This window comes from Penicillium taxi (genome assembly GCF_028828555.1).
Source record: "Penicillium taxi strain IBT 34144 chromosome Unknown utg000003l_segment0_segment0, whole genome shotgun sequence".
Lineage (NCBI taxonomy): Eukaryota > Fungi > Ascomycota > Eurotiomycetes > Eurotiales > Aspergillaceae > Penicillium > Penicillium taxi.
The window spans coordinates 113,427-133,500 of NW_026643205.1; the positions used below are offsets into that span (position 1 = coordinate 113,427).

The 20,074-nt window shown below is 47.9% G+C and overlaps 7 protein-coding genes across 7 annotated transcripts; 3 read left to right on the plus strand and 4 right to left on the minus strand.

Moving 5' to 3' along the window:
• Nucleotides 1-484: 484 nt before the first annotated feature.
• N7495_003530 (COPII subunit SEC24) lies at nucleotides 485-3,473 on the minus strand (the record flags this gene model as incomplete). Its single annotated transcript, XM_057206181.1, has 5 exons — nucleotides 485-496; nucleotides 561-1,130; nucleotides 1,188-1,771; nucleotides 1,827-2,889; nucleotides 2,946-3,473. 5 exons carry the CDS (start codon nucleotides 3,471-3,473, stop codon nucleotides 485-487), a joined length of 2,757 nt encoding a protein of 918 aa, XP_057063861.1.
• A 960-nt stretch (nucleotides 3,474-4,433) lies between these two features.
• Nucleotides 4,434-6,728, plus strand: N7495_003531 (kinesin family protein; the record flags this gene model as incomplete). The annotated part of the gene is made up of 3 exons (XM_057206182.1): nucleotides 4,434-4,698; nucleotides 4,754-5,163; nucleotides 5,220-6,728. 3 exons carry the CDS (start codon nucleotides 4,434-4,436, stop codon nucleotides 6,726-6,728), a joined length of 2,184 nt encoding a protein of 727 aa, XP_057063862.1.
• Nucleotides 6,729-7,792: 1,064 nt separating this feature from the next.
• On the minus strand, nucleotides 7,793-8,092 carry N7495_003532 (uncharacterized protein; the record flags this gene model as incomplete). The annotated part of the gene is made up of 2 exons (XM_057206183.1): nucleotides 7,793-7,986; nucleotides 8,059-8,092. The coding sequence occupies 2 exons, from the start codon at nucleotides 8,090-8,092 to the stop codon at nucleotides 7,793-7,795; spliced, it is 228 nt and encodes a 75-aa protein (XP_057063863.1).
• Nucleotides 8,093-8,776: 684 nt separating this feature from the next.
• Nucleotides 8,777-11,233, minus strand: atm1 (ATP-binding cassette Fe/S cluster precursor transporter ATM1; the record flags this gene model as incomplete). The annotated part of the gene is made up of 7 exons (XM_057206184.1): nucleotides 8,777-8,835; nucleotides 8,888-9,110; nucleotides 9,189-10,235; nucleotides 10,287-10,555; nucleotides 10,605-10,719; nucleotides 10,768-10,827; nucleotides 10,880-11,233. 7 exons carry the CDS (start codon nucleotides 11,231-11,233, stop codon nucleotides 8,777-8,779), a joined length of 2,127 nt encoding a protein of 708 aa, XP_057063864.1.
• Nucleotides 11,234-11,660: 427 nt separating this feature from the next.
• Nucleotides 11,661-13,111, plus strand: N7495_003534 (AIM24 family protein; the record flags this gene model as incomplete). The annotated part of the gene is made up of 7 exons (XM_057206185.1): nucleotides 11,661-11,829; nucleotides 11,883-12,001; nucleotides 12,067-12,138; nucleotides 12,190-12,360; nucleotides 12,410-12,528; nucleotides 12,584-12,803; nucleotides 12,860-13,111. 7 exons carry the CDS (start codon nucleotides 11,661-11,663, stop codon nucleotides 13,109-13,111), a joined length of 1,122 nt encoding a protein of 373 aa, XP_057063865.1.
• A 1,165-nt stretch (nucleotides 13,112-14,276) lies between these two features.
• On the plus strand, nucleotides 14,277-15,824 carry N7495_003535 (MCT family MFS transporter; the record flags this gene model as incomplete). The annotated part of the gene is made up of 4 exons (XM_057206186.1): nucleotides 14,277-14,502; nucleotides 14,561-14,667; nucleotides 14,727-15,310; nucleotides 15,392-15,824. The coding sequence occupies 4 exons, from the start codon at nucleotides 14,277-14,279 to the stop codon at nucleotides 15,822-15,824; spliced, it is 1,350 nt and encodes a 449-aa protein (XP_057063866.1).
• Nucleotides 15,825-16,598: 774 nt separating this feature from the next.
• Nucleotides 16,599-19,819, minus strand: N7495_003536 (VAC14 family protein; the record flags this gene model as incomplete). Its single annotated transcript, XM_057206187.1, has 9 exons — nucleotides 16,599-16,977; nucleotides 17,033-17,192; nucleotides 17,243-17,322; nucleotides 17,376-17,494; nucleotides 17,551-17,655; nucleotides 17,712-18,475; nucleotides 18,537-19,470; nucleotides 19,536-19,698; nucleotides 19,752-19,819. 9 exons carry the CDS (start codon nucleotides 19,817-19,819, stop codon nucleotides 16,599-16,601), a joined length of 2,772 nt encoding a protein of 923 aa, XP_057063867.1.
• Nucleotides 19,820-20,074: the final 255 nt, after the last annotated feature.

The following is a 20,074-nucleotide window of genomic DNA, read 5'->3' on the forward strand; positions in this document are numbered from 1 at the left end:
GTACTCTAGTTCATACTTCTTGCATTTTTACATTTTACATTTCTGATCTACAGTAAGGATAAACTATAGTTCTATTTCCTCGTATGATTAAATTGTTTATCAACCAGTCGAACCTTGGATTTACTCTGGGGGAGGGGCCATAGCCCACATTCCCCAATTAGATACTTGCAAGGTACTTGACTTGACGCACTGAAACGAATACGTAGCCCAAGTCAATGGTAAGTCTCCGCCACCAGCGCCAACAGAAGGATTCTCAAGCGCTGGAACTGATCACAATTCACGATCACATATCACTATTCACATAATCCCCACTTGGGCAGTCTTGATTGGATTGTTACTGCTTCATCCTGGTTTCAGACACACATCATGATACAATACTTTCAAAACAACCCGACTTCATGAATATTCCATTGAACGCCTCGTCTACAAAAGAGAATGTGGAAGAGAATTTAGATCAAAACTCCTATTACTGAAAGATCTTCTATTACTGAACAACCTAAGAAGGAAAAGCCAGTTAGTAAACGCATTCAATCATATATAAAAAAGAGGATATCTCTTACCTTCTCCCGTAGAGTAGCCATCCATTGATCCAAGCTAAGAGCCTGGTCTGCGCGGTCCTCAACCAACATCGTTTGAGCCCACAGGCGAAGTCCAGGCTCGCCATCCTCACGCACAACATACAGATGGGGTACGATAATACTTCCAACACCCTTGGATCGGTGATCACGACTCTTCTCAATCACCGCCCGCACGCGCTGACTGAACTCGTTCTCAACCTCGGGTAAGCTCTGTTTACCAACCCGTAGCTCGCTACGGTCAGCAACACCAAACACATCCTGAATGAGCTGGGGTACCGTATCACGGCCGACCCAGAGGAACTGTGTCTGTCCATCATCAATCAGGTACAGACCATATGCAGCTAGAGCCTGGGAAGACAGCTTAAGAGTTGGCGGAAGAATGATCTCGCCGGTCGCCTCGTCCGGAAGACCGGCGAAGTCGGGCATATCATGGAGGGAGTACATCTTGGGGTAGATGTATTGGATGAGAAGAGGTAGGGGCAGAGTAGACAAGAGACAGATCGCGGCAGACCGCATATCCGAGGGTATCTGTGCAGACTTGCGAAGGCCAAGCTATATAAGAGGTTAGAATTAGCAATGAAAATCATCTGGGAAGGAGAGAAAGCCTACATTTTTCATCAATGCGAGGAAAAGAATTGGCAGAGCCCGGAGGTTGGCTGGGAATTGGAGACCACCGCCGCCGACGCTGCCACCAGCAAGCTCCTTGCGGTAGGTTGTCAGCAGTTCGATAATCTTGGACTGCAGAAGATCGCGAGCAGGATCCAAGCCGCTGCTCAAAGCCTTTTCAGTGGCCTTGTGACAGTAGAAGGTTGCGATGGCCTGTTGATCAGCCGAGGCATAGACATCGGCCAGGTTGGTGGTGGTAGGGAGGACCATGGTGATGACACGAATACGGCGCTCGCCATTGCAAGTGGTGTGAAGAACCGCAGCCTGCAAGCAAATAACAGGCTTTGTCATGCTTTCGTCAATTGAAACTTCCACCACATATCCTTGATCGCGGGGGAATGCGGGGAAAGCACAAAGGTCGGTACTGCGGTTAAAGAAGTTTCCGTAGAAGCTGCTCATGCGTAGACCAGTGGTTGCGCGCACACGAAGAACGGCTTCCAAACCGATCTCAGCAGACAGGTAGTCGGAGAACTCACGTGCGAATTTGACGGCATCTTCGCTTCTGGAGGCGGTCCAACCTGGGTAGACTATCAAGGAGTTAGCATCTATGCAAATAGACAACTATATGGAAATAAAACCTACAGAAGGTTTGTCCTCCGGTATACCGAGGAAGACAGCTTAGTGTTGCGACATCGGTGTACTGAGAGCTGAACAAGAACATATCTACGGACACCTGAGCCTTCGAGCACTCAATAGCGAAGCTCTTGTAGAAAGCGTTACCAGCCTGCAAAAGGCTCGATTCCTTGCTTGTGCCCAGCAACTTCTTATCTTCCCGGACAGGGAGCGCTCCAGGGCCAATGTTAGGCAGTGAGGCGCTCAGTACAGTTAACTTACCACCAACGGGGGAGATTAGTTTGTAACCAGCCCGCAGGGCCGATCCCAATGCAAGGCTGTTGTTCTGAGTGTTTTCGAACATCTTTTGGAGTTTGTCAAGGAAATTCTCAACGTTCTGTCGGCATTCGCTAAGTGTCACAAGAAGATCACCAGGAATTGGTAGGAATGGCTCTTCAAGGTCACTGACGACCAACATCCGTGGCTCGGAAACCTCAGGGCCATCTCGAGGAATGCTAAAGTAGTGCAGACTTGAATCAACCGCGAGGAAGCCCAATCGAGTCCGGCGGTCGGCATTGGGTATACGATCGAGACTCTCCTTGATAGTTCGCGCAATCGTGGCTAGAAGACCAGTTTGCACGGACGAATAGCTGACGTCAATCACGAATAGATAGACAAGCGGCTGTGGGGGTCGGACCATGTATTCCTGGGGCGCAACAAACTCGACCACGCTATAGTTCAGATCGGCACGCAACGAACGGTCGGCTGGCGTCTGTGTTGCGGCATCCCAGTCAAAGGCCTGTGGCACATCGTTGGTTAAATTGCACATGTTACAGCGCCACCGGTGACCATGGTCGAGGAACGTAACAAAGGGATGGATATAAGAGCGACAGCGTCGGCATCGCGAAATAACTTGGTCGGGGATCACAGGGATCGGATCTTCCGATTCGTGAAGGGACGTGTATGGCTGGATGACGAGCGCAAATGGCAACTTAGACTTCTTTTGGAGATTGTAGGTTGTCGGGACTGCGTTCAATGTCGACCGCATGAATTTTGGGGGGCAAATAGCGTTGGGAGACGGGTAAACACTAGTCTATTGATTGTCAGCACATCACCGCCCAGTTGCTAGGGAAAGGGTTTGCGACGCACCCCTGCAGGAACAATAATTGGAGGTGGAGGATAATCCAGCTCTGCCACACTGAATGGTTGAGAGATGAGGTCTGTTGGGTATAGCTGGTTCAGCTGGATGTTCTGCGCAGGCTGAACAGGCGCGAGCGGCGGGACAGCGGGCATGTGGTGTGGCTCTGACATGCCCATTCCACCGAACTGCTGTGTCATTTGAGCGACATCGGCAGCCGGTGCAGGATAACCTGCTGATGCTTGCTGCATCTGGTTCGGGTCTGCGTTGTATACGGGCTGCTGGTATCCAGCAGGCTGGGCCTGTTGAGGGTATGCTCCATAGGCACCTCCCGCCGTCTGCTGTCCCCCAAGAGCGGCATTAGCACCCGAGCCAAACTCGAACGCTTCACCAGCATACGCTCTTTTCTTCTTTCCACTCGGAGCCGCGTGAGGGGCAGGTTGTGCAGGCGCTGGTGACTGTTGCGCGGGAGCCGGTGAATCGTAGCCGGGCTGGGCATACCCTTCCTGTGGAGGATAACCCCCTTGAGGAGCTGCCATGAAGGGCTAATAGGGTCGGTGGATTTAGTATGGAGTTTCGCGAGGATGATGGATAGGACCGGAAAGGTGACGAATTCCGGGAGATATTATGGATTGATATGAGGGGGGAACAGCTTTGCTACAACCCCACAACAATCAGTTAACTGATCGATCAAGGAATGAGGAACCAGCGTACAGGTAGGTCTGAGCTGGCCAATAAATCCTCGAGGCATAACGGACCAGAAGGGACTTACATAGATATATTGGCACTAAAGACGAGCAAGTAGAAGCAGAAGACAGAAGGCCGATGGTGTACGGTGGCCTTTAGGTTGCGGCTGCTTAGCCAATCACGGGGAACGTAGGCCGCGGACTAGAGCAACCTTGAAGTACAAAGTACACTGAATTCAATACCTATTCCTGATCTAGTCTATCTAGCTAGATTGCTCCAACTATCTGAATGATATGGTTTAAAATTAATGCTATTTTTGCTCAAATGCAATGATCCTGCGTCTTATCTACCTATAGGGCTAATATCCCTTGGCCTTGGGGGCGACAAAGAATATAAATACCTAGGTCACGGTGATGAACCTTGGAATTTTCCAATGAGGTTTACATTAGGTTTCTTTTATATACATAAATGAAAAAAAAAAACAGATCACAGGTGTAGGCTCATCTACCTAACTATTCTAATGGAGCGGGAAGTTATATACAATGCATTGATCTGTAAGGAATGTGGGCTACTAGCTGTTGCCCTGCCAACCCTTAAGCACCACACCACCGTCTTTTGCGCACGAACTCCTCCACATGCTCAATCGCCATCACTGCGCCCAGCCACGGTAGGTAGTTTTGCTTTTCGTTTTGGCTTATAGCGATTTTTTGTTTTTGTCCTTTTCTTTCCTTTCCATTCGGTCATCAATTGCTCTTCAAGACCTCGAACAATCGGAATACCTCTTGCAGAAACGTGCATGTTTAGCCGGCATAATGAGTGTCCGAGTCGTTGCACGAGTTCGTCCACTTCTCAAGTCCGAACGAGAAGTTGATGTCATTCTACGCACTGGTGCATCCCCCGGCACCGAAACCAAGTCCCAACAGTCCTCGAGCGAAGACCGAAAGCTCGCCGCATTGAGGGATAGGGATAATGTCGTTCGGATCCCTAATCCCAAGAATGAGGGGGAAGAATATACTTTTCAGTTCAATGCAGTCTACGACGCAGATGTAGCCCAGCAGGAGATGTTCGATGCCGAAGGTGAATATCCTCCAGTGGCAGGTGCAAACATCAACGTCAATACTGACTAATATAGTTGCGCCAACCATTAAGCACTTGTTCAACGGATTTGATGTCACCATTTTTGCATACGGCGTAACCGGTACCGGAAAAACACACACCATGCGCGGTGGTAAAACTCTGGCTGATAGGGGTGTCATTCCCCGGCTGCTGAGTGGTATCTATAGACGAAGCCGGAAGATCGAAAAGGATACCGACGGAGAAACGACGGTTCAAGTCGCTCTGAGCTATTATGAGATATATAACGACAAGGTCTATGATCTGTTTGAGCCACCAGAGAAGCGGACCCTATCAGGCCTGCCTCTTCGCGATAATGGCGGCAAGACGGTTGTAGTTGGTCTTGTCGAAAAGGCGTGTACAAGCTTGAAAGAGTTTGAAGGTTTATACGATCAAGCAAATAATAACCGTTCAACTTCCGCGACCAAGGTATGTTTACTCGTTGACACTGAGCTATGGTGTTGCGGCTGACGATGTGATCTTAGTTGAATGCCCATTCGTCTCGCTCTCACGCCATTCTCGGGGTGAAGGTTACCATCTGCTCAGCCGACAAGACTCGAGTCAGTACCATCTCTGCCATCGACCTTGCAGGCTCTGAGGATAATCGACGGACGGAAAATGACAGAGAGAGAATGGTAGAGTCTGCCAGCATCAACAAGAGTCTTTTCGTTCTGGCCCAGTGTGTTGAGGCGATCACAAAGAAACAGCACCGCATTCCGTACCGCGAATCGAAAATGACAAGAATACTGTCTCTAGGCCAGAACAATGGACTTACTGTGATGGTTCTCAACCTTGCACCCGTCCGGTCATACCACTTGGACACGATCAGTTCGTTGAATGTTGCCAACCGTACCCGAAAGATTGAGGTACGAGAAGTAGAAAATGATCCTATCTTTAAAGGCCCTGCGAGACCAGCGGCTCGGCCTTCTTTGGCCCGCTCTCGACAACCTTTACGGGCTCTCACAGCCTCCGTCAACGTGAATATGCCGGCACCTGCGACCAAGGATCCACCGAAGGATGACAAACCCCTGAAGGCTTTCAGCGTCTACTCTGATGGACCCAAAGCAGTGTCTCAGACCCGGAAGCCTGAGCCTGTCAAGAGAACATCCCTCTCATCTGATGCCCTGGCCGCTCGGCCTTTAAAGCCTTCCCGTCAGACTTCAAGCAATGCAGATTTATCTGCCGCTAGAATTGAGGAGATGGTGGAGAGGAAAGTGGAAGAAATTATGGCCACGCGGGCCGTGAGTGAGCAATCGAGACAAACGCAGGTCCGCGAGCTCAATGAACAACTCCAGCGTAGATTGGAAATGCTGGAACAGCGCATTGAGGGCACTGAGGATGCTCGCGCAGAGGGTCTGTCGTATCTCCTTATGGCAAAGCAACACCAGGCACGTGGAGAGAACAGCTCCGCGTTGAGGATGTACCAACTGGCACAGCCACACTTTCCGCATAATGAAAAGTTAACAGCTAAGATCTCTGCTCTCAAGCAAAGGATCGAGACACAACAGCCCGCTGCTTCACCTCCCAAGGGAAAGTTCGGAAGCATGCTATCCCTCAAGAAGGATACCACTCTCACTCTTGGGAAGCGTCAGGCTGACTACGACAGTGATTCCATGAACCAGGCTGATGAAGGGTTCTCAAGTGATGAGAACAGTTTCATGGGCCCAAAACAGAAAAAACGCACCACCAAGTCCATCCGTCAGAACGGCACTAGGCTTGAAACTCTGGATGAATACGAGAATGGGTCGCTATCCCCTCGAACCCTACACCTGCTTTCCATCGTGAACTCGCGGGATGTCAGTCAGATCAAGCTGTTGAAAGGAGTTGGGGTCAAAAAGGCAGAGGCGATTGTCGATTGCCTCTGTGAGATGGACCAAGATTCCGCAGTTTCAGATCAGTCCCAGTTCCAGGTGAACAGTCTAGCTCAGCTGAGCACTCTGAAGGGCGTAGGCATTCGCACAGTTGAGAATATGCGGAATGGTGTATTTATCTGATCGCATTTTCACGGCGCAATCATAGTTATGCGGGTGTTTCCTTTCTACATTTTTGTTTCATCCTTCAGCGATGGTGCTGGGGCGTTCTGGTTCCGCTATATAGCAAGTTTCAAGTTTGGAGTTTGCCTCTCAGCATAGACGTGTTGAGTTAATCATTCCTATCCATTCTTGCCCATGTCATTCTGACGACTACCCACTGCACCCAGTCTCCTAGGCCTTCAACACCCCCGATTGTCAAGATTATAACTTCGTAGGACGTAAACATCCTTAGCTCGATTTTCTTCCATTAAACAGCTCGACCATGGCCGGAAATGAAGTGAAAGTGTCACGAGATTGACTTCCAACCTGCAGGCTTTTCTTTCCCTGTCGAGGCGGCCACTGAAAGATAGACTTACTGATAGCATCACAATATTTCAAGGGTTGGTTCGTTGAGCTGCTAAGAACTCGCGTGCATGTATCGCTTTAATCTAACTATACTGACTTTTTAGGTCGACTTCGATGAGTTAAATTGGAAGGCTGGAAACCTCTGGGTATTTACCATATCTAGGTCAAGGTACCTCCAGAGCTAAGTATTGGTTCCCTAGGTAACACCGAACTATACGGAGGACCTACAACTCTGTTCGGCTTTACTGCCATTTCTATCTCACTTGTCAAACCCGGGATAAAAATTGATATATCTATGTACAAGAACGAGATACAACCTGTGACATTCACAAAAAAAGAAAAAGAAAAACAGATGTTGAGAACGTAATGCTCGCTGAGCATTCAAGCCATGGGTACGACATGAAAAAAAGGAAAAAAAAAAAAAAAAAAAAACCCCCAGGACCCGAGAGCTCTTTGGGAGACCACCTGGGCTAACGCTTCATACCCAAAGAGAGGGACCCAGTAGCACCGTAAGGTGTCATCAACGTCAACGTCAAGATCTTCATCTTTGCAGAATCATCACGCGAAGAAGAGCCAAATCATAATCAAAGGCTAAGGGAAGCGAGACGAAAGAAGGGTGATGCTCTATGGCGATATGGCATGATTCGAAGGTCGAAAGGAATAAAATCGAAATCATCGTATCATGATCGGACGCGAGAATCGTGGGATCCGCCCCATCCAGATGGGCGCCAATGGGTACCAGTCGAATGTTTCGTTACAGGGCTGGTTGGAGCCTGGTAGACATATTCCCCGTCGACGTACAAAGCACCAGTAGAGAAGTTACTGCGATGTTTGCGACGAGCGTAACGCTGCTCTAGACGGTAGAGCTCGAGTTCTAAGGTTCCAAGTGGATTGATTAGTCCGAGTTTCTTCCCCACGTCGATCATGTTTCAAGGTTCCCACATACTGGCTTGTAGCTTATCGAAGAAACTGAGACCCATTTTGGATTGTGAAGAAGGTAGAAAGGTAGGAAGAAAATGGAAGGTATTCTTATGGAAAAAACAAGTTTCTCACATGCGAGTGCCGGCACTGGACGGAATAGCAACCACGTCACTAAGCGAGTCATGGGGTCAATTGACGAAATGGAGGGTGAAGATGAATAATTCACATACCTATATCATAGAAGATGATAGCAGCTGAATAATAGGGGGAAGAGGAAGTTGTGAGGGGTTTAACCCGTTTCGCACGAGGGAAGCGCTTAGAATTTAGCGTGTGCCACACACACGATAGGGAGTCGAAAGGGGGAGAGAGATTCGAGACAGGGAGTCTGAAGAAAGTCAGAAAACGAATGGAATGACTTTAGAAGCAAAGTAGGATAAGTGAGTGTGATATGGAAGAGAAGGTTGGGAAGAAGGAGAAGAAATGAAGATAAGAGGAGTCAAGGAGAAAGCGAGACTTGACTAGGATTCGACGAAACAAACAAAAAGTGGAGAAGTAAAGGCGTAGTGTTTTGGTTAGAATTCGGTCTATTTAATCTAGCCTTTTTTTATTCACTTTCAACCGATTAGGGGCTAATTTATTATACTTCTATACTAGTTGTTTACTAGTTATCTTAGTTATGTTCTTATTGACTAATGAGATCCATTGACTTTGCTAGTGGTTTAAGTAGATAGTAGTTGCAATCTCTATTTCCCTTCCTTCCCCTCTATTTCGATATCTAATTCGTCGGCAAACGTTTCCTGGGCTAGAATAGTGAGGTCAGCCAATCGTCTCCGGCTATACCAGGTACGTCCCACACTTACCGTTCCATAGTTCGGCATAAACGCCATTCTGTGCCAACAACTCTCGATGTGGGCCCATCTCCACAACTTGTCCATCTTTCAACACTAAGATCTGCTCACTGTCATAGATCGTGCGCAGTCTGTGCGCCACAAAGACACTTGTGCGGCTCTTCTCTTTGAGAATGCTGTTGATGTTCTGTAGTAACATCTGTTCGGTATGGGTGTCAAGTGCCGATGTCTACATATCAGGTCAAACATTAGCCAGTTTCCAAAACGCCCGGGAATTCTCATTAAGCCTAAACTAGTTCAAACTTACCGCTTCGTCGAAGAACAAGAGTTGTGGGTCCTTCAGTATCAGTCGAGATATTGCCAATCGCTGCTTTTCACCCCCTGAGATCATCATCCCACGCTCTCCGACCGCCGTTTGGTAGCCATCGGGAAGTCGCTCAATTAGCTGGTCAATATGAGCCCTCTTTGCAGCCTGTCGAACCTCTTCATCGGTTGCATCAATTCTTCCATATCGGATGTTGTGGGCAATAGTGTCATTAAAGAGCGGGGTATCTTGTGGCACCACGCCAATCGCCTTGCGGAGGCTCTCGAGCGTGATTTCGCGAATATCTTGCCCATCGATCAAGATTCTACCAGACTGTGTGTCGTAGAAGCGGAACAACAAGCGAAGAATCGTAGACTTGCCGCAACCGCTGGGTCCCACAATCGCAAACTTCGATCCAGCGGGGATGGTGAAGGTGGTATTCTTTAGAATCGGACGGTCCGGATGATATCCAAATGTCACGTTTTCAAAGCGGATCTCGCCGCCCCGCTTCAGCTCTAATGGTTTGGCGTTGGGGCTCTCCTTGATAGTCACATTAACCTTTTGCAGGTTAAACAGCGTCTCCATGTCCAGCAAGGATTGGCGCAGTTCACGGTATACAGATCCCAGGAAGTTGAGGGGCACCGACAGTTGAAAGACCAGCTGGTTGACCATGACCAAATCACCCACAGTCAGTGTTCCCGTGGCCACCCCGTCTGCAGCCAAGTACATCATGGCCGCCAGCGCCGAAGAGAAGATCATATTCTGGCCTGAGTTCAAAAGGGCTAAGGACGTAGTCACCTTGATGGATGCATCTTCGTAATTCTTCAGAGCCTTGTCATATCGAGCCACTTCGAACTTCTCGTTGTTGAAGTACTTGACTGCCTCGTAGTTAATTAGTGAGTCGACGGCCACAGTAGCCCCACGATTATCGGCCGCATTAGCCTGTCGTCGGAACTTGGTTCGCCAGGCCGTCGTACTAATCGTAAAAGCTGTGTACGCGACCATGGTCGTGGCCGTGATCGCAGCGAATTGGAGGCCATATTGATATGTCTAGGAGATATGAGCGGAAGAAAAATAAACGAGTAAAGGAAGCTTCCTTACAAGGATGCCGCACACAAGTGAGATTTCAAGAGCGGTTGGTACGACATGAAACACCATGGAGGTCAGCAAGAAGCTGATACCTTTGGTTCCCCGATCAATGGCTCGGGTGAGACCACCAGTTTGGCGCGAGAGATGGAAATTGAGATCTAGTCGTAGAAGATGATCGAATACATTGGCTGCCACTTTTCGGATGGCTTTTTGCGCAACACTGGCAAAGACCGCATTGCGAAGCTCTTGAAACAGAGTCGCACTTATCCGCGTAACTCCATCTATCACAACTTTAGAACTCAGAAGTGGAGAGAGATCCGGCGTCCTTACAGGCTATAATCATGGAACCCGCCACTGTATAGGCAGTACCACCCAGGGTTGCAAAGTCCACGTTCATGGAATCGACAATGCTCTTGAAGTAAAAAGGCACTTCTACATTGAGGATCTAGACGCCATTAGAATCAGCTCCAATGAGATATAGAAGAAAACTGACTTTTCCGCCAACCAACAGCGACAAAGCTGTCCCAACTCGAATCTTGGTTCCCCAATCATCCTATAACATCATTAATGCCTGTACAGTCGCATGCGACACTGTAGCTATTTACCTTGGGCCACAGGTACTTGGCCATTTCCCGCATAATGGCCCAGTCAGCCTTCCGCTGCTCCTTCTTTGTCACTGCTGATTCATTCAGTAATTCATTCTTTTTGGGTGGAGGGGCCTGGCTATCCGGCTTTGGAGCAATATTGGCCGCTTCGAGCTGCGATTGCGGCGGGGTTGCGGGGGTTGCACTCTTCTTTGACGTCGAATCTTTCGACAATTGGTTACGAAGGAGAGAGCCAGATGTAAATACGCGCAGCTGGGAGCCGTTGAGCCTGATCCATGGCGACCGACCGGCGTAATTCGGAGGTAAATGACGAGCTGGGCGCCAGCATGGAGACCGAACTGCTCTGGGCAGCATGGTTGAAACAATTCCTACAGCCTGACCACAGTAGACTACAGGAGGTTTATATCGTGGGATTGTCAGAGGAGCATAATGAAGCTCAAATATGTGAGAGAAATGACGTGCGAGGTGTTCGCGATCGCTCGTGCTCTTGAGTGGAGGAAACCGCCGGCTTCGGTAGAAAGAGTCGGAGGTAAGAATGGAGTTATGGAGTTATGGAGTATAGATGATCAGAAAATGTCGAGAATTTTAATTCTTGGATGAAAATAATAGAAGACAGTAGTTAGAAAATGGGAGATAATTAAATGGAAATACTTCAATTGGCAAAAAATATCGCCAAGTACAAATGTGATGCGCTCGGGACCATGATTTTCCCGATTGCAACCTTTGAAGCTCAAACTGACGTCAAGCCAACCTTCCAGGTCCATTTTGTTCTTGCTTCACAATGCGTCCAGCCCTCCAGCGAGGTGTCCGGACTTTATCCAGAACTCCTATTTCTAGCGTCCATCGACAGACCCGGTGCTTCCAGATCCGCGCGACGCCCTCGGAGGATCCAACCGTGAATGGAGACCACTTGCCTCTCGCCAGCCCTTCAAACTCCGCAGAGTCACGAGGTTTGTGATATTGGAAGATGCGCTAGAGAATATACACTCACTTGAAATTTTAGATGCGCGATTTGACGTTATCGGGGCCCCATACTCACTCCTGTCGGTGTCGCTCTCGGCCTCGCAGAACCTCTATACGCGCCGGGGCACTTTGGTAGGATTGAGCGGAAAGGCGGATAATGTGAGCAGTTAGGTTAAATCAGTTGGTAGCGACATGGTCATTAACCTTGTTTTCTTGTGTGACAGGTTATTTCAACACTCAGTGTTCTAGAACCCTTCCGAAGGGCTGTTGTCGGAGTGCCTTTTCTCTATCAAAAGGTGCCGCGCATACTTACTCCGTGATGGAAGGCATTTCTAACGATCAATTAGGTCTCCTCGGCAAGCCCGGTCACAGCCCTCATCTCCGTTCGGTCTCCCTCAACCTCCTTCGCTCTCGTCGATGTCAATGGCTCCGTAGATTGGATGGTTGCCCAGCGTCGGGCTCTGTTGGCATGGACAGGCCGGTCTCTATCCATTAAGCCTACTATCAACACCCGCCTGGTTCGTGAAATATCGCTAGCTTGGAAGGATATATCTGACTGTAATACAGAGCTTGTCTCACTGGGGAAGCTCCCAGGTCACTGGAAGGGGGCTGATGGCATTGGTTGGCAACGGCCAGGTCTACTCCATTGAATTGAAGGATGGAGAGCAGTACATCGCTCATCCTAGGTATGTTGTGCCCGCATGGCTACGATCTGCCTTTGCTAATGCGCACGTTCTACAGTAACGTGGTCGCCTACACTATGTCCTCAACCCCTCCTCGACCCTTCCGCTTCAAGTCTACTACGCTTCAGTTGCAGATTCCGGGGCTGCAAAAGCTCCCCCGACTGCTCCAGAACAATGAACAGGTCCAAAAAGTGATCAAATCCGACGCATGGAAGTCCACTATGCGCTTTTTCCATAAGCTGCGCACTTGGTCTCGAATGACCATTTGGGGAGATAGGGTAATGCTCATTCTTTCTTGTATTGCTGTCATACCGACTGACACTGTTTCTTTTAGCTCTTCCTACAATTTGATGGCCCAGCAACCCTCCTCGTGCAATCACGTGGCCCTCGCTTGAACGATATCTTATCCGGACGAGAGGTGAACGAGCTCGCGGACACTCCGCGGGGATTGATTTCTCCTGCTCAGTCCGAGGAAACAGCCCGGGGTCTACCAGAGCTGAGCCGCTCCGTGGATGCACTAAGCCAAGAGATCCAAGGAATCAGCCAGAGTGTTACAGACCTCCGATCAAATAGCGGAAAAAAATAAGACCCAGCGTGGATCTTCACAAATGTCCCTGTGCTAGCGACGGGCTTTGCTTAAGATGGCATTCTGTACAGTATCATAGAAATCTCACATCTAGCCACCGGTCCGAAGTCAATATGTACCCATCAAACTTAGTTGAATAAAGTTGTTCTGTTACTAAGTTTCTATGGAAATTGATAGGGACACCGCAAAACTAAAGCGTATGTCAGCCGCTCACCCCATCAAGTTTGATTGTAATGACTAGATTTTAAATTGTTACTGTTGTAACATATTTTTTACGACCTTAAATAAGATCTAACTGCTTTTGCTGAACCTTTTTCTCTCTAGAATCTACTAAATCTTGAATCTCTTACCAAAATAGACACATTTTGCGAATAGTTGTGATGGTAGCCTGAGAAACGAGGCTATCAACACGTGAGTGCTGCGGCCTGAATAATAAGGCCGATAATTAACAGAATAAAATATAGTAAACAAACTACAGCAGAAGGGTCCTGAGACAGCGAACAGCAATTTAAGCTACTATAGTTGTCACAACGATAGAAAACGTTTTAATATTACTATGTTTTGCTACTATGTTTTGTAGTAAAGACTGATTTTTTTTGATGGTGTGGATGGCTGACATAATCTTGGTTTTGTGCCCCTAGCAAAAACTTTGGGGTCTAGCAATTCCTTTTTGCGCCCCATCAATTTCTAATTTCTATTAAGTAATTACTAAGTTTCTATTAGTAATTACTGACTAACTAAGTTTCCATTAGTCAGTAATGCCTGGTCATTGGAAATTGGGGCGTCGGCCTCGGCCTCGGATTTAACCATAATTCCCCGTTTCAAACTATATACTTCGGAAAGAGATTTAAACGTATAAGATAAACTATGAGTCCCCTGTAATAGTCATTATAATCAGATCGATTTGCATCAAAGGAAGCCTTTGTATAGAAGTGTCCATTTATCTAGGTACCTAATACCCTCCAGGGCTGTCTTTGCTCCAAGCTTTACTAGACAAATGCTTCATCATCCGTACCTCGTAGCGAGGTCATATATGATTAAATTCAACGGCATTCTAACAATTTTGTAACAGATTTCTCATTTTGTGGCTCATTAGGTTTATCTACCAACAATTACGGATCAATCCATATACGTGACTACTGAAGTCCGGAGGAATACCCTTGAAATGTCTATCGAGCATACAAAAACCCCTATTGCTCCATCAAATCATTCGAAGACCACTATGAATGAGCAGGACGAGTTTCATGACCCTGAGTCTGGAAATCTCGAGTCTGAGAAGTCAAGCCCTAAAGGCCCGGAGCTGGGACCCCCACCTGATGGAGGTGTCAATGCATGGACGTCTGTACTGGGAGCTTTCTGTGGTCTTTTTGTGAGCTTTGGCTGGATCAACTGTAAGTTCGAGAAGTTGCTAATATGTATGAATGTCATTATTAATTCCTGGATGGATAGGCATCGGTGTCTTCCAAACCTATTATGAGAGTCACCAGTTGCAAGATATGTCTACCAGTACAGTGAGCTGGATCACCTCACTGGAGACCTTCCTAATGTTCTTTCCAGTATGTATAGCCCGCCAAACTGTCTGTTATACTCAAACTAATCAACAACCCACAACCAGAGCCCAATCTTCGGAATTCTGTTCGACAGCTATGGCCCACGATGGATCCTGCTAGCCGGCACTTTCCTCCATGTTTTTGGCCTCATGATGACCTCTCTCTCAACAGAGTACTACCAGTTCATCCTCTCACAGGGAATTTGCAGCCCTTTGGGTGCCAGTGCCATCTTCAGCGCCTGTGTGAACTCCGTCAGCACCTGGTTTGGGAAGCGCCGCGGTGCAGCCCTAGGTATCATGACCGCAGGCTCGAGTCTCGGAGGAGTCATATTCCCAATCATGGTGTCACATCTTATCCCTGAGGTTGGCTTTCCATGGGCCATGCGCATTTGTGCCTTTCTCATTCTAGGCCTGCTGGTGATTGCAAATGCCACCATAAAATCAAGATTGATTCACCGGAAGAAGCCTTTCCACCCAAAGATCTTCGCAAAGCCACTCACGGATATCAAATTTATCGTGACTGTAGTGGCCGCATTTTTGTTTTTCTGGGGCATGTTCTTGCCCTTCACCTTTGTGATCACCCAGGCAGAGCGATATGGGATGTCATCCAATTTGTCCCAGTACTTGATCCCCATTTTGAACGCAGCCAGGTAAGGCATTTGCAGTCTTTGATTGCTCTCCCATCTCCCCTTCCAAGATTTTGAACATGATTAATGACTGGATTTTTATAGTATCTTCGGTCGTACAATCCCCGGTATACTAGCCGATCGATTTGGCCGCTTCAACATGATGATCATATTCAGCTACTTTGCCGGCATCCTAGTTCTCGCACTTTGGCTCCCATCCCGCGGAAACGCCCCAGCAATCGTGTTCAGTGGTCTATACGGCTTTGCATCCGGTGCCTTTGTCTCTCTACTCCCAGCTCTGATTGCAGAGATTTCGGACTTGCGCGAGGTTGGTATCCGTAATGGCACGGCCTTTGCAATTATCTCTTTCGCCGCTCTGACCGGGACCCCAATTGGTGGTGCCTTGGTCCCTGATGTTCTGCATGGCTCTTATACCCGGCTGCAGGTTTTCGGTGGTGTTGTTATGGTGGCTGGAGCAACGGTATTTGTTGTGGCCAGAATCATTGTGGGTGGTGCTAAACTGACCATCAAAATATAATCCCGGGACCTTGGAATGGACATCCGGAAGCATCCATGGATCTATGTTAAAGACATATCATGCATATGAAATCGAGGAGTACATACCTACCTATCTAGCGGACTATACACTAATTTAATTTAATTTTTTTTTTTCTTCAAAAAATAGTCCCTATCATGAATTGGTATTTTATGAAAGAGGCTGGTTGCTATACTGGAGGCCTAGGTAAGTTCTGGTGTGCAATTTGAAGAAGTTTTTTGGCCACGGAAGATACTATGTAGAACCATCCCGTCTGTCTGAGTGGTGATGAGATTCAAGCTCATGCCAGTGATAAGGGGTTCAGTGGTACTTCTCTTGGCAACTGGTTATAAATATTTAATATTGGATGCAGAATCATCTGTATAGATGACCAAGGAGAGGAAGATGCAGGTTGGGATTGATGAGGAAAAGAGAATCAAGAAGAGAGAAGAAGAATATATTGAAGGTATTTATAGTGATAGAAGGTAGAGAGAGAGAGAGAGAGAGAGAGAGAGAGAGAGAGAGAGAGAGAGAGAGAGAGAGAGAGAGAGAGAGAGAAAGAAAGAAAAGAAAAATTCACTGGCTTTTTAGGGGAAGGAACAAGTAATAAAGGTGAACTCAAGGCCTCGAGATGAAATAAAGGTGAAGTGAGGTGATAGTGACACCGTGAACTCGAGCTACACTGTATAGATATTACACAGGAATGGAAATCTAAAGTAAAAGGAATATGATGGGTATCTTTGCTAGCTCCACCACGTCAATACTACTTTGAACACATCATTTCTTCGACCTGCGTCCAATAGCCAGTCTACCCAAGTTCGGTAGGCTGGACTTGTGCTTGTGCGCAGAACCCATGAACGAAGTAGATGGAGTGCTTTTCGCAGCACCCTCGATAGGGCTACGAGTACCAAGCCCCATCGTCCCGCCACGTGGTGTTTCCCGATCTCTGCGGTCGAAAGAAGCGGCAGCAAGTGACGAATTGCTGAATGGCTCAGTCGGCCAGAGAGAGTGGCTTTGAGGACCCTGCGAGCGGCGGGTTCGTTCCTGGACATTTTTGAACTTGTCGAGGAGCTCAACCCAACGGATGCTATTATCCTCGCGAGTCTTGAGGCGTGTTCCAGTTGGGCGGTCGTATGATGGAGCAACTGGGCCGATGCTGGAAGGCAAATTAGCGCTGCAGTGATATCCACTTCAATATAGCATGTTCGTACCTACGGGGTCCACTGTGAAGAACACTGGTGTTGCTGACACTGTTCAGGCGGTTCTTAAGCGCGGCAAATGCGGAACTCTGAGGGAGGAGCATAAGCACTCCGTAAAGGCATTTGTACAGGTAGGGGTATTTATCCGGTTCAAGGAGCTGAAGTCGAAGATCTAAATAAGCATGTTAGATGCGATCTGGGAAATTGCAGCGAGATACATACAGGTGAAAACTGGAGACTCCAAAAGCTGCACCAACTTGTCAATCTGGATTAGCATATTAATGGTCATTTCGAGCTCGGCGCTGTGAGTCAACTGTTAGCACTTCATAATGAAATATAGACCAGGAATCATTACAATATCTGGAGAAGATTGTAGGCTTGTTCATATGCCTGTGCAAGAAGACACAGGGAGAAGGTGGAGACAGCGTTGTGACACCAAGATCGGAAAAGGGCGACAAAAAACATTTGGCCCTCCTAAAAAGGATATTAGTCCTCGTATTGCAGAAGATATTTCTCCGGTAAGTAATTACTCTAGAGTCCAGATTTCTCAGTCGCTTCCTCATGTCCGCCAGTTCTGGTGCGGTGATTAGGTTGTTGTTGAGGTTCTGCACCATGATACTAGCAAACTCGATATCCTGGACAAGTATGTAAGCTCAATTCATCATAGTTTACATCTCGAATGTGTACAGACCTCCTCCTTCTCAAGACAGTCGGCCAAAGTCCGATAGATACGTTCCGGACTCAGGTTGAGACAAAGCTGTCTAATGATGAGATTCCCCCGGACCTCTAGCAAGTCTCTATCGGTAGAGAAGAGCTGCAGCAGATTCACCATGAATGACGTAAAGTAGCCATCCTCGCTGTTTCTCGAGATTTGCGACAGAAGCTGCAAATCCTTGGTTACAACTGCCTCTGCAGGGTCCGACAGGGTTTTCAATAGAGCCGGGAAGGTTCCATCATTGAAAGCAACGACTTTGCGGGGCGCCTTGCGGTGTAACATTATGAGCCATGAGAGTGCAGCTACCCGAGTCGCTTCGTTCTCATTCAAAAATTGTAGAGTAAGCGAGCTGACAGCGGCGGCGTAATCTAACTCCGCCGGCTGTTGCGAGACGTCAAGACTGCTGCGTGGCGTCATATTGGTGGACCAAGTGGTGGACCAGTCCGTGGCTTTTTTCGCATCGCTCATTGACATATCCGAGGGCTGTCGCTCTATGCCTGTTGTGGTGGACCAAACCTTGGGAGGTTGTACATTTTCTTCGGTATCATCGGAAAGGGAATAGATATATTCAAGTAGTGATTTGTTTACTTTATCGGCAAATTCCCGCACCTGATCCGAGCCGCTGGACATGGCTGGAAGCACCTGTGTTAGAAGCCGTGGGACAAAACGAAGAATGTCTTCGGGGCTGATTTCGAAAAAGGCGTCGATCCAACGGAGCGCAGTAAGCTGCATTTCCTCCTCTATATTGCGGTCAATTGTCATATCCTGAGAGATAAGAATGATAAAACGTGGGGGATCTACCATGTGAGGTGTCGACGAAACCGACGAGAATATCCAGTATCTTCGGATAATCGATCTGCACGTCTTGGCCTGGGATCCAGTCCCCGTATATTTGGGAAGCTCCCTCGCCAGCAAGTGAATCAGAAACTGAATCATCCACAGCAATGTTGTATCTGTCACCTCCATCTGCAGAAATAGTTTCGACTGTATGTTCTGTTTTGTTGCTAGTACTCAAATTTTCGCTCACACCAGATTGCCTACGACTTTGCTGACCACGGTGGTTCTCTGCAATGCCTTTTTTCAAGAGTGTAATCCTTTTGATTTCGGAAAGGAATCGACCTAGGAGCAGCTGGGTATCCTCGTTGACGTCTTTACTCGGACCGCCGAGGAACTTAATCAATCCCTCCAAAAATTCTGGCAAGTAGCTCACGAGCTCCAAATCGGGGATCGTATCTAGCAGAGTGAGCCAAGAGACCAAGAACAGTCGAGTGAATGGTCCAATAACGTAAATCCTATCTTTTAGCAAAGGGATGAATTTTGCTAGAGAGAAAGCCATGGGCAGATCAGCGTCTTCTGCTTCATTTTCGGGTTCCTCGGTGTCCGTTTGTCCCTTCTCTGGTAGATGTAGCACTGATATGTATGAAGCTGCAGACTCGGCGACAATATCCTTGACCAGCCGGTCAAGAAGCTCTGCGCCATTCTTCACGGAGAGTTCAGAGTCGGAGGCAAGCTCAAGACACTCTATCAGCATTTGATGATTTTGAAGGGGATTTTCTGGTCTCACCTTGGCGAGTGCGTCAAATATTTCATTAAAGAAGAGAAGTATTTCTCCTTTAGCCACCTTGGCGATATTGTACATGCTCTCGCAAGCGTAATATCTGACCCGCGCATCCTGGTCAGAAAAGCATGCCAAAACAGGCGGCACGATTTCCTTCAAGTACGGGGCGACTCCTTCCTAGATGCCTCAGTATTAGCTCGGAATACTCAGCCACCGTTTCCTTATTTGTCTTCCCGACTCACTGATCCGAGGGCGATCGATGCCGCCGCTAATCCAATCAGGCCGCCATTTCGAGCGTGAGGTTGATGCACGGCGTAGGCATAATCGTGGCAAAGTTGTTCGACTATCTTCTTGATTGTATCATGGTCCGCAGTGAAAACGGCATCGCGGACGACTTTCTCAAGTCTAGGTGGTCCGTGTTAGCATGGCACTCGATCTCGTGAACCAGGACGACGTACTCGAGAGCTCCTTGCTTTCGTTTATCGTAGAGCTTATCATTAAGAAGCCTCTGGATTGATGGATCCATTACTCTAGGCGGAAAGTGCTGTTCCGAGCTATGATAGCTAAGCAATGTTCATCATCGGTATCTTGATGCGAACGGGAGGGTCAGGGGCGCGGTGAATGAAACTCGGACTCAAGAACAAAGCCTCTTGGAACCAGATTCTATTGGATTAGTTCCTTTCTGTTGGTTCAGTACAAGCTTAGAAGTGGGGGTGAAAGAAAGAGATGTGTTGTCAACGCGGAGAAGTTTAGTGGTGTGACGTACGTCAGCAAGGAATCG